General features: G+C 38.9%; 2 protein-coding genes across 20 annotated transcripts in view; one reads left to right on the top strand and one right to left on the bottom strand.

Moving 5' to 3' along the window:
• Positions 1-12,408, top strand: part of LOC122997566 (regulating synaptic membrane exocytosis protein 1-like) — a 101,127-nt gene that overhangs the window by 17,205 nt on the left and 71,514 nt on the right. For all 16 annotated transcript variants that reach the window (XM_044373807.1, XM_044373793.1, XM_044373808.1 and 13 more), the window contains exons 3-4: positions 8,070-8,280; positions 11,907-11,918. In XM_044373807.1, coding sequence (XP_044229742.1) covers positions 8,070-8,280; positions 11,907-11,918 — 223 coding nt within the window. The remainder of the gene's footprint in view (positions 1-8,069; positions 8,281-11,906; positions 11,919-12,408) is intronic.
• asrgl1 (asparaginase and isoaspartyl peptidase 1) overlaps positions 1-12,408 on the bottom strand; it is a 60,827-nt gene that overhangs the window by 32,992 nt on the left and 15,427 nt on the right. The window lies entirely within an intron of this gene.

Genomic DNA, 12,408 nt, shown 5'->3' with positions numbered 1-12,408 from the left:
ATTTTTGATTTTAGTCTTTTCCTGAAATTTGTTGACTGTGAAGAAAATATTGAATAACGCCACTCTTATCCTTTATTTATATAATTTTATTATCATATAATTTTACCTATTTTTTTAATTTTCAATTGTCAGTATCTCAAAAGAAGTGGACAATTTATGAAGTCAATTTCTACTTGAGAAAGAGACGTTATCTCACAGTAAACTAAATGACTTGTTATGGTGGATATTTGCAGTGGTCAGATGTAATTTACATTTACATATTCACCAGTTTATTTCTCACTGTAAAAAATGTTGAAATAAACTACTTTTACTAAACAAGCAAGGACTAAATGATCATTGTTTTTCTAAAAGATAAGTATTGTTTAAATCCTAGAAACAGGTTGATTTACTTTGGAAACAAGTGAAATGATCTCAACTTATTTTTGCGCTTCCATTAAGAAAAATATGATTTTTACAGCTTGGTATGGGATTAAATAAGGGATACTTTTTTGCATGGTGTTGCTGTTGTGTGTAATACAATTGAATTTACATTTTCATTGACAAAGCTTAGGTTTCTCTCTGTGTGTGGAGTCAGAGTATCGAGCTTGTTAGTGCTGCGCAGCTCAATTACGAGACACTTTATGTTAATGCTGGTTCCTGCTGTGAATCGTGGACCATTTGTTTAAAATATGTATATATGCACCCGCATAGACACGCACTTACACGCACAAAGGGTTTATTCTGAAGTTGTTCGAGAGTAAAGGTATTTAATGTTTTGATGGAAAAGTAGAGCATGTGCATAAGAAAAGTGAAGCTTTTATTCTCACTTTGCTTTAACCTTGTGTCTTACTACATTTGAATATGGATATTTTTCTGCATTTTCTTAATGAGCACGCTAGCTGTTTCTCCATCACTGTGTATGTTTCTCTCTGATCTCTTTCGCTTCCTGTCTTTCTGCCTCTCTTTCCCCTCCCTTCGCTCTGTCCTCCTCCCTGTCTCGCTCTCATAATGATCTGCCAACCCCCCATACATTTCCCGACACTGCTATTTGATGTGATAAAGATTTTTTTTTCTCACCTGCGAGAGAGAATTTGATGGCTTGTCGTGGTTGACTGATTTGCGGAGATGTACTTGATATATTTCCCACTACTGTTCTCATTGTTTGCTTCTACAGTATGTCCTACTTTGCCACATTCATTGCCAAATACACACACACACGAAAACCATACACACATAGCAGAAAACACCAAAATTGTGTTAGATTTAGTCCATTGCCTTCCTGGTTTCTGTTAAGTGAGGAGAACAGAGATAAAATGACACGTATCCTTCGTAGATTGTTGGATCTGTTACTCAGTTTAGCATGTTAGTGAATGCTTGTACTGTATACTTTGCAGAAAGATGGCAGGGTAGGTGGCATGCTAACTGTTTAGCATACGCTATTGTAAAGGGAGTATTTGTATGAAAGATGCACGGATACAAACTTCATTCTGGTCATGACTGAACTCTCAATATACCCACTTACAATCAATACATACTGCAGCAATTTACAAAATGAACTGTGATAACTCAACTCATTTCTACTGTACTGATAACACTAACTCATAATTTATAACCTGCAACACTAACAGTACACTGAAGGCTCCATGCTAACTGTTTAGCCTGTGTTGAAAAAATAATTATATTTAGTCCTAAACTTTGTTGAATGGGTGAGACATTTTAGCATGTGAGTAATATGGCATACTTTTGAGTATACTTGACTTTTGAGGTGCCATGCTAATAGTTTAACATATGCTATGTTGAAAGAAAACTTAATGTTGAGTGACTGTGGGCTCCATGCTAACTGTTAAACATGTGTTGAAAGAATAAATATAGGCCTAATCTTTGTTGAATGATAGTAGCGACTAGGGGTGTCACAATTTTGATTCTAAATTGAAAATCTATCAAAATGAGTGTTCAGTTTCGACCCTCCGGGATCCAGCGGGCAGTGTTATCTCTTCAGCCGCGGAAATGCTACTAGCGTCCTGGTTGCTTCCGGTTCATGCCAGGCTGTTGCCTGGCACGGACACTCAGATGTTCTGGAGAAGGTGAACGTTTTCTGATTAAACTTAGCTCTCTGTTTGGTGTCCCACTTCAGGTAATTACAACAGGAAGGAAGCAGTGGTACGGAAAGTAGCCACTCAGCTAGCATTTTGCATAGGAGCGAGAGGGTACGCACACAGTAGTGATGACAGTTAAATGTCTTCATATAAGGCCGTCCCTGACACTGAGGTGTATTCAAGACTCGATAGTCTTGACCCACAAATCAAGACCTGATAGCCTAACGATGGCATCAGTTCTGAAAAAAAATTGAAAATACTAACTTAGCTAACTGTTTAGCATGTTGAAAGAATAATTCTGCATACACTTTAGTGAGTGATAGTAACGCCAGTTTAGCATGTGAGTAAACACAGTGTATAGTTTTGAGCAATAGTAGGTTCCATGGTAATTGTTAAGCTTACACTATGTTGCATGAAATTATTAGGCTGATGGAAGGTAGGCTCCACATCTTTGTAGGCCTATTTCATTTCGTTGGCTGTTCGTTGGCTCCATTTCAGTGGCAGCCTCCCTCAAAGAAACTCAAATTTATTTACCTCAACTTAACTTTATTTGAATCTGGCTTATGTCATATACAGGCCTTTATTCCTAATTTTCCTAGTTTTATGATAAGTATGTTTTGTCACATTTTAGTTATGTCTTCCTGTTTCCTGATCTTCCTCAATATTTACCAGCTGTCTTGATAAATTAGTTTAATGTACATTTCCACAGCACTTCCATCAGTACACCATAATCATGTTATACTCAACACTCTTTTGGTCTGAGTTTCCATTTTTATCAGAATACTGTTGTCATTCACTAATTCCAACTATTTCTACTTTGCTGTTTTTCCACTCGTTAAGATACTGTCCATGAAACTCAACACTTCTTGCACTGACATTTCCCATTAAAAGTCTTCTAACGACTCAAAGGGCATAATCCCTGCCTTTCCTGGTTGGCCTTTAAGGTGATCTGCATGAAGTGTAAATGTCATTAAAGGTAACTTGAAAGCGATTGAAAAAACAGCAAAGTAGATGAGATTGGAAATAATCTGTCAGTAAAAAAACTGCCTCACTTTGCTGCCAGTTTGTTTAAAAAGTTGCCCGTCTATACTGCTGAAAAAAAATCTCTCTTTAATGAGTTTCTGTTTGTGATTATTAGCTACCATTCAGCCCACATCTCAGTCTCTCCCTCTATACTTATTTCCTCTGTCTTCCATGAATCTTTTATTCTTACATTGTTAATTTGTTGTTTTTGTTTAACCTTAATCATTTTCTCTGACTCATATTTACATAAACAAGAACACCTCCCGCATATTTACTGTATGCATCATTCTTCTTAAGGAGTTTAATCTCAGTAAATATCTGTATCGTATGATTAACAAGTACACTGAACACACATAAACAGGAAAAAAATGGTGGTATTGTGACCGGAGTGATTATCATCAGGATGGGAAGTGAAGGATAAAGGAAAAATAGGTTGATATATGAGGGAAAACTGAAAAAGGAGAAAAGGAAAGGCATGCACAGATGAGAAGAAGGAAAGGAACATGAGCAAAGACTGAAGGAGTTAAAAAATAATCAAAAAGTTTGATGGACACAAAGAAAGAAAGACAGGAAGGAAAGGAGGTTGGTGAGGAGGAGTGAGTGCACAGAGCCATTTTTATTGAGTGTAGTTACATCTAGCCAAGAAGGATTTATTAAGCCTAATACCAATAGAAGCCATTTTGGATTAAAGCCACGTATCACCAATATCTCTAAAATAGCAGCACAATAATCATCATAATAAAAACCAAACATAAGCCTTTATATTCATGTGGAATCACCACCAGCAAAATTATCACGTTCAATTCAGTTTAAAGGCTTCCCATGGACAACCAATGTAGTATCGATGAATTCTACAATAAACATACAGTATAATCAATCAAACTGGCTCTATATATCACACCCATATTGTACTCTATATTGGTCTGACTCTATTAGCCTGTGAACAGAGCCAGGGGTTGGGACACAGTGAGAGCCATGGATCAGGAAGTAAATCCTGCGGTGCTGCAGCAGCAGGTGACCTCTCTGTGACCTTTGGTTATTGCTCCCATGCAGGAAGTGTGTGTGTCATCATTGGTGGGTTTGTATGAGTTAGTGTGTAAATGTGTGTATGTTGGCAGTGTGTTTTTGTGTAGGGATTACAAGAGAGGAGATGGGGTGAGGTGTGTGTGTGTATGTGTGTGTGTTTGTGTGTATGTGTGTGTGTGTGTGTGTGTGTGTGTGGGCAGGTGTTAACATTTCCAGGGGCAGGTTGTGTTTCAACCACTGGGTCCTGCTCCTCTCTGAAGGGTTTTCTTCAGGTTGTATTTGGACGAACAGTTTGTTCCGTTACACCCCAAGGAGCAATGTTGATCTCTCTATCAAAGTATCGGATGTTGGGCTTCCTTTTTTCTGGCCTCCGCTGCTGGAATTTGTAGTTTTTAATGGCTGAGCTGAAGGGGGAGGAGGCTGCATCCCTGGTCCCCTGTCTGTAAGTAATGTACTACAATGCACAGCCGGTGAATGATATCAGATGCTGTCAGTATCACAAATGCTCTTTACTTTTTTGAGTGACTGAGCAGTGATTGAATGTTAGGATGTTGGAGCATGGCTTTGGTCAGCGTTGTCCGGTTTATCTTTAAAAAGGCTTTTATTTTCTCACAAATGGGTTTGTGTGTTCGTCATTGTTTAGTGTTTGAGATATGGTGGTCTGAGGTTTGTTTTGGTTTGTTTTTTACAGTTGTGGAAGAAGTCAGATCCTTTACTTATGTAAAAGTTCAATACAACAATGTAAAAACACTCCATTACTAGTAAAAGTCCTGCATGAAACATCCTAGCAGTAAAAGTAGTGGTTTGGTCCCTCTGACTGATATATTATTATATATGACATCATTAGATTAGAATAGTGAAGCATCAGTGTTAGAGCAGCATGTTACTGTTGTAGCTGCTGGAGGTGGAGCTACTTTCAACTACTTTATATACAGTTAGCTAGTTTAGTCCAGTGGTTCCCAATCTAGGGGTCGGGCCCCTCCAAAGGCTCACCAGATAATTCTGAGGGGTCATGAGATGATAAATAGGAGAAGGAAGAAGAAAAAAACAAAGTCCTGATACAAAATCTGTTTTTTGACTTTTTCTCTAATCTTTGATTTTTGCTGAAATATTGGATCATTTGAACATTTATTGAAATGAAAGCATGTGAGAAGTTTAGAGGGAAAAATCACTATTTGGTGGAGCTGTTAACAACTCATAGACATGTGAAATGTAACTGAAGCTGTCAGATAAATGTAGTGGAGTGGAAGTATAAAGTAGCATCAAATGGAAATACTCAAGTAAAGTACCTCAAAGTTGTACTTAAGTACAGTACTTGAGTAAATGTACTTAGTTACTTCCTACCACTGTTTTTTATGTGCTGTTTCTAGTCATTATTTCATAGTGTGTGCATTATGATCTGCTATGCTGCATTTTAGACCGGTTTGGTGGAAGGAGCAGTTTGCCATAAACGTATTAAGTTAATTAATTTTTCTCTTCACTCCTCTTTTTCTTTCTTTCCTCTCCTTTTCTCACCACTCCCCTCCTCTCCCCTTTCCTTTTTTTGATTTCCTCTCTCCTCTCCTTTTTTCTCCTCTCACCTTTCTTTTTCTCTTCCTTCCTACTTTCCTTTGCTTAACTCTCTCTCCTCTCCTAGCTTCTTATTTCTTCTTCTCCTCTTCTCCCCTCTCTATTCCCTCCTTCTCTCCTCTGCTCTGCACGCTGTTCTCTTCACTTTTTAAAATCTCTAGTACTCTACTTTTCATTTCTCCTTTTCTCACTTCTTTCATCACTTACCCTCTTTCCCCTTTCCTCCTCTCATCTCCACCCTTTTCCCCTTCTCTTTTTTTCTCATCTCCTTTTCACTTCTCCTCTTCCCCTTTTTCTCTTTCCTCTTTTTCCACTCCCCTCATTTCTTTTTGTATTCCTGCCTACTTTTCTGTGCTCAACTCTCCTCTTTAATTATTTCTTCTCCTCTTCTCTCATGCCCCCTCTTCTCCTCTCATCTTTTGTCATTTCTTCTCATCTTCTCCCCCTTCCTTGTTTCTTATTCTTCTCCTCTCCTCCTCTGTTTTCTTATTTCTCCTCCTCTTCACTCCCCCCTATATGGTAAATGGGTAAATGGCTGCATTTATATAGCGCTTTTATCCAAAATGCTTTAAAATGTTTCTGCTGCTCATTCATCCATTCACACTCACATTCACGCACACACACAAACACACACCAATGGGTGCAAGCTACCACGCAGGGTGCTGGCACAACCATCGGGAGCTATTTGGGGTTCAGTATTTTGCCCAACATGCAAGATTTGACATCTCTTCTCTTCTCTCCTCTCCTCTCCTCGCTGTCTTGGTCTTGTCTAATTGTGATATACAGCCAGCTGTTCTTGATACACATTACATGTATAGTATGTATACATCAGATTTTGTTCACTCCCCTCTCTAAGACCCTCTATAAATCAGTAGTCTATATGATCAGAACTGATCTGCCTGCTCAGACGATGGTTAGGATAACTACCCTGACTACGTGAAATAAAAATGAATACATCTCTCTCCTCTTGTGATTCTCAGCCCATCAGTTTTTCCACTCTTTGGTCTGTTCCCCCTATATTTGCTCTCTCCTCAATCTCCACAGTGTGAAATCCAATTAATCAACATACTGTAACATCTTAGATAAAACCAATACTCTTCCCCTCTCTTTCTCATATCGATTTTAGGGGTTTCTCGTGCTGGCAAAGCAGCCTGAAACAATAGCACAAACAAAAAGTTGATTGCACCAAAACACACAAACAGTACAGAGAACAGTGATATCGACTGGACTTAATGCAACGATTGTCTTCTTCGCTCTCTGGTTTCAGTTCACTTCTCCTCCCCTTTATTTATTTATTATTTATCCGATAAAAGTCTTGCCATCCTTTGATAGTTTTTATTGTATCATATCACCGTTGTGTGATATGCAGTCATTCACAATCTCTGGTTTTACTGTAGAAGGCCGAAACTAATTGGATCAAAGGAGTATAAGAGTAGTATGTAGTCATGGTTTTAACTCATTTCTTTGATTAAAAGAGTTCAACTCATGCAGGAGCAGTCAGATGTTTATTTTTTTCATATCTTTATATTTTTATGTATACATATTAACTATTTTAACATTAATATTTACTATCAGATGGATTGCTGTGAAATTTTTTACAGACCTTAAAGGTCTATGAGAGCTGACATTTTGGTTTTTGTGTGAAATGTCTTTTAAGCTACTGGATGGATTGTAAAGACATTTGGTACACACATTCTAGGTCTTCAGATGTCAAACCATATTGACTTTTGTGATTCCCTGACTTTTCACACAGGTCAAACATTGGTCTGTTGATCGGTTTGTTCGGTCAGTCCACCACTTTGGTTCAGACTGAAATATCTCAGTATCTATATATTAGATTCAGACATTCATGGTTTCCAGAGGATGTATACTAGTGACTTTGGTGATCCACCGGTAGGTTGGCATTTTTGGTACAGAGTGAAATATTGCAGCAACAAGTGTAGTAGGGATTGCCATTCAGTTTAGTTCAGGTATCCATGTTCCCCATGAAATGACATTTAGTAACATGATCCCCCGACGTTTCATCTAGTTTCGTCATCTGATCAAATTTTTGATTTATTCAAGACGTGGTTTATGACCTGCAAATCTAATGACATTCCCATCAGCCTCATACATTATATTTTTTGCTATTTAGCAAATTAGCATGCTGACATGCTAAACTAAGATTGTGACCAAGGTAAACTTTACCTGTCAAGAATCTGCTTGTTAACCTTGTCATTGTGAGCATGCTGATGTTAGCATTTAGCTAAAAACACTGTGGTGCCCAAGTACAGCCTCACAGAGACACTGGCTGTGATCAACACACCCAAAACACATCAACTTCCAAAGATGCCAAAGCCTTCATGTTTCGATTTTTCCTTTATTCACTTTTTCCAGAGGCATCCAGCAGCAGCTGTCCAGCTACAGGGAGACGGTGATCCGGCAGGCTACGGCGGCGACGGGGACAGCCGTTCACCGGGATGACGCACCAACCTGCGGCATCTGCCACAAGACCAAGTTTGCAGACGGCTGTGGGAACCTGTGCTCGTACTGCCAGACCAAGTTCTGCGCCCGCTGTGGGGGAAGAGTCTCCCTGAGATCCAACACGGTGAGAGAGGAAGGGGGTGGACTACAGTGTGTCTTATGTAATGTGTCAGTGTTTTCTCATGGCCAATTACTCTGATTCACACATATCCTGTGAAAACCACATACACGAATTTGCAGGCAAAACATGGAACAAGTGTATGGAGCCCTAAAACAGACAAAAGTCAAAAATAAAACAGGTACAACAAAATCCAGTTGGGTTAATAGTTTAAATGGATTGTTTAAAGAAATATACTTGTCCTTTAATCTTCAAATGTTTAGTTAAAAAACGGTCTTATTTTGCTCAATCCCTCCCTATTGTCACAAGCAACATTTCCAGTTTTCCCTAATGCCTCAGTGATAATCAGATAGATCGATAGATAGATAAATAAATAGACAAAAGTGTCCAAAGAAAAAAAATATTGAAGAATAAAATGAATTAATGAAAGATAAATTGAAGTAAAATCTATTATTATTTTTAATCAACTGATAAATAAATGGTGGTAAAGGAAAATACAGAAAAGTTTTTCTCTTTTTTTAGCAACTGATTGGAGGTTACTATTTCTACTTCTGCTACAACTTGTACTATTTATACTTATACACTCCATTTTAATTATGTAACTAACAGTATTATTAACTGATAGATTCAGTTTTACTGCATTTTTGACTCTGATAATCTCGTCTGAAAATCTGCCTTTTGTTGGTTTGGGGCCTCCATACAGAAGGAACCAAACAATGCAGCACATTTTTTAAGGTTTTTCCTTCAATTCCGTCTGTATAAAGATACAGTACAATAAACTTTCAATATCTTGTTTGGATAGTTATTTCTGTTTTGTTTAACAAAAAAACATTGAAGTATTTAATCTAAACAGCTCATTTGTACACATTATAGCAGTTTTATCAAGTTGTCTTAACCAATTGTATTGGTCTCAATGAAACAATGAAAAGATTACATTACACTTTATTTCTTGGTGTAGCACTGGTCTGTATCCATCATGGGATCCAAATCTGCACTCAGATGCAGTAGACACAATAACACGTATAGCACATGCACCTGTTCACTGTATGTCCGATCAGGCAATATCAGGGCCTCAGGTGTTGGAACTCAGGTGGAGGTGATGAGCCATAGCACATATGTGTGTGTGTGTTTATGGGGTTAGTGTATAGGATGCTCTGGATGTGTGTTGATGTGTGCTGTATGTGACATCTGTGTGTGTTACTGTGTGTTTATGTGTGCGCCTACCCATGTGGTCTGTGCTTGCGTGTGTGTCTGTGTGTGTGTGTGTGTGACCCAGGCAGGAACTGGTAAAGGTTAATTGGGCATTAGACTAAGCTGTGGACAGAGGGGGTGGTCTCCCACTCTGTCTCGGTCTCCCAGGGGTCCGGAGGTGCCCTATACACGCACAGCAGGGTGTAGGTGTGTGTATGTTAGAGTTGGGAGGCAAGTCTTCCTCTGAAATAAGTGACGTCCCCTCTCCCAACCCTCCCCTCCCCTACATCGCTGGTGTGGCATTTAATGACCTCACACACACCACAAACACACACTCAAAAGTACATCCTAATTAGTTACTGCCTGACATGGGGAGAGTTCAGCTGTGGGGTCCCGGGTGGTGTGTTGGGGTGGGTGGCAGCTGCATTCAGTGGGAGAAGGTCTTTGAAAAGTGGATTTCACACACACACACACACACACACACACACACACACACACATACAGACACGCATAAATTTGCAATTTGCAAGTGTTTTCAGGATATTTTGAATGAAAATTTAACTTGGAATGTACTACTACTGTTAACTGTGAACAGTTAACAGTAGTTGACTGAACAAGTAGTTAACTGAACAAACACACCCTCACCCTTGGTGGGGGTGTGTTTGTTCAGGTACTGGAGTGACATTAAATATAATCCAGGAACAGGAAGTCCAGTTTGAGTAACAGATCTGTGAATTTCTTGGCTAGCAACAGCCAGCTACAGTGACTTCCTGGAGCCTTGTCGCAACAGTGCAGTTGCCAGACATTCAGCGCTGGTTGGAAGAATTGTTTTGTCAGTCAAGAAAGACTTTTTAACATTGTTTGTTTGTGCACTAATGAGTGATTTAGAGGCGTTGGTAGGAGTACTTTTTAACTTTGGACAGAGCCAGACTAGCTTTCCTGCTGCTTCCATCCTCTTGCTAAGCTAGGCTAATTGCCTCCTGGCTCCAGTCCTTTTTGTCAGTTTTATATTTCTGTTTGTGTATTGGTTAAATAAAAAAGATAACATGTGTTCAATAGTGAGCTTTAGAGGGGTTGGTTGGCATATTTGTGAGCTTTTGAGAGAGACAGGTTAGCTGTTTCCCTCTGTGTCCTGTGCTAAGCTAAGCTAATCATCTGCTGGCACTAGCTCCATACTTAATACAGAAATGATTTGTATCAGTCTTCTCATCTAGGTATCGGACGAGAAGTGAATAAGGGTATTTTTCAAAATGTTGATCTATTTCTTCAAAGGCCCCATGAAATGTAAAATACATTTTCCCAGTTTTAATCCTGTGCCCCTGTGTTAATTGACAATTTATCTCTTGTTATATGCCAAATATATGTCTGATTAATATCAGAGTATTTTTACATCACAATCTCCGTCTTTTCTCTTCCTGTAAAACGGTTTCAAATGTTTGATGACTCACCCTGCACTCAGAGGCATTTACAAAAGTTCATCCAATCAAATATGACATGGGGTGAGTAGCTAGCCGCACTGGTCATATAAAACCACACTTCACCATTTGTTGGTTGTAATAGCTAACAGAGCAATAGAGAGAGAGATAGGAGGAGATGTGTGTTTGGACATCAGTGGGCAAATACTTTGTTTTCATTTCTAAATCAATGTGGCTGAGGTCTAATTCATTCATCTCTCCCTCATACTCCTCCTGATCTAACAACAGGTAAAGGAGGTGTGTGTGGAGCCAACAGTCCTCTGTAGCTCTGTTTCTCTCTGCAGCTCCATGTTGTGCTAAACTCTGAGCCCTTCCCACTTTTTGGAAGTCCAATCAAATGCAAAGGATTTGATTTAAATCCCTCTTATAACTGTACACGCTCAAATATTCCATTTCACTGAGAAATGCATCAGTACAGAAGCTAAAGATGCTCTAACTTCTGTTTCATGGGGTCTTTCAAGCAACATAATGTTTTCCTGATAAGTGTCCTTTCACGGTTGAATATTTATGGTCTTCTCTTGGTAGCAAAGGCAGATGTGCTGTAGTGCGACATTGTTATACTGTTGTTAAACTGTTGTTATGCAGTTGTTACACCATCACAAAGTTAGAGATTGGGCTGGAAGGTCCAGAAAACACCAATTCTGCAATGATAAAACTGTAGTCTTAGTTGCCCAATCTTAACAAGACCTTAACCAAAGAGGTGTCAGGACATGACATCAACCTATTTTATTGTATTGGTTTAAGGGCTTGTTGGGACATTTCAACTTCCATCTTACACTTACAGGGTAGTAAAAAATATAGCATTATTTTCAGTTCCATAGCCTAACTGCACTGTTACAGAAACTAAAATATCTGTGTGTTAGTGTTTGTCATTGTAGGATCATTGCCATGCTTTCAGATATCATCCTTGCTCACATTCTCTCTGTCTTTCTTTTCATTATACATGGATGGCTGGCTGGGCTGCAGGAGGACAAAGTGGTGAGTGCTGTGATTTTTCTTTTCTGGACTACATAACTCTGCCTGCAACCTTTAAGACAAACCAGCTTAATGGGTTCAGACAGAATGTATGTATGTATGTGTGTATGTACCTATCTGTCACTCTGTCTTTCTATCTGTCTAATATAATTAAAGTAGGACCAGTTGTATCAATAGTAGCAGCGGTAGTAGTAGCCTTAATGGTATTTATGGTGGAAAATGTACATTTAATAATACATCAGACTTGACCAAACTACATGATCTTGCAACCAGATTAAAACATCTATGTATCCTTTGCATTTCCACATCTACTGATATTCCTGTTCAGGGTCATTAAGGGCTGAAGGCTTGCAGCATGCATTACATGCAGGGAAACAACCTGGTCATCACAGGTAGATCACATAGACAGATCAGTACACTCTATGAACAATTTTAGATTTTGCAACTGAAAACTTAATGTGTGGGAGGAGGTGGAAACATGCCTGTGCAAACA

Source organism: Thunnus albacares, chromosome 14 (genome assembly GCF_914725855.1).
Source record: "Thunnus albacares chromosome 14, fThuAlb1.1, whole genome shotgun sequence".
NCBI classification, from domain to species: Eukaryota; Metazoa; Chordata; class Actinopteri; order Scombriformes; family Scombridae; genus Thunnus; species Thunnus albacares.
The sequence above is the reverse complement of the archived record's forward strand: the minus strand, read 5'-3'. Positions and strand labels throughout refer to the sequence as shown.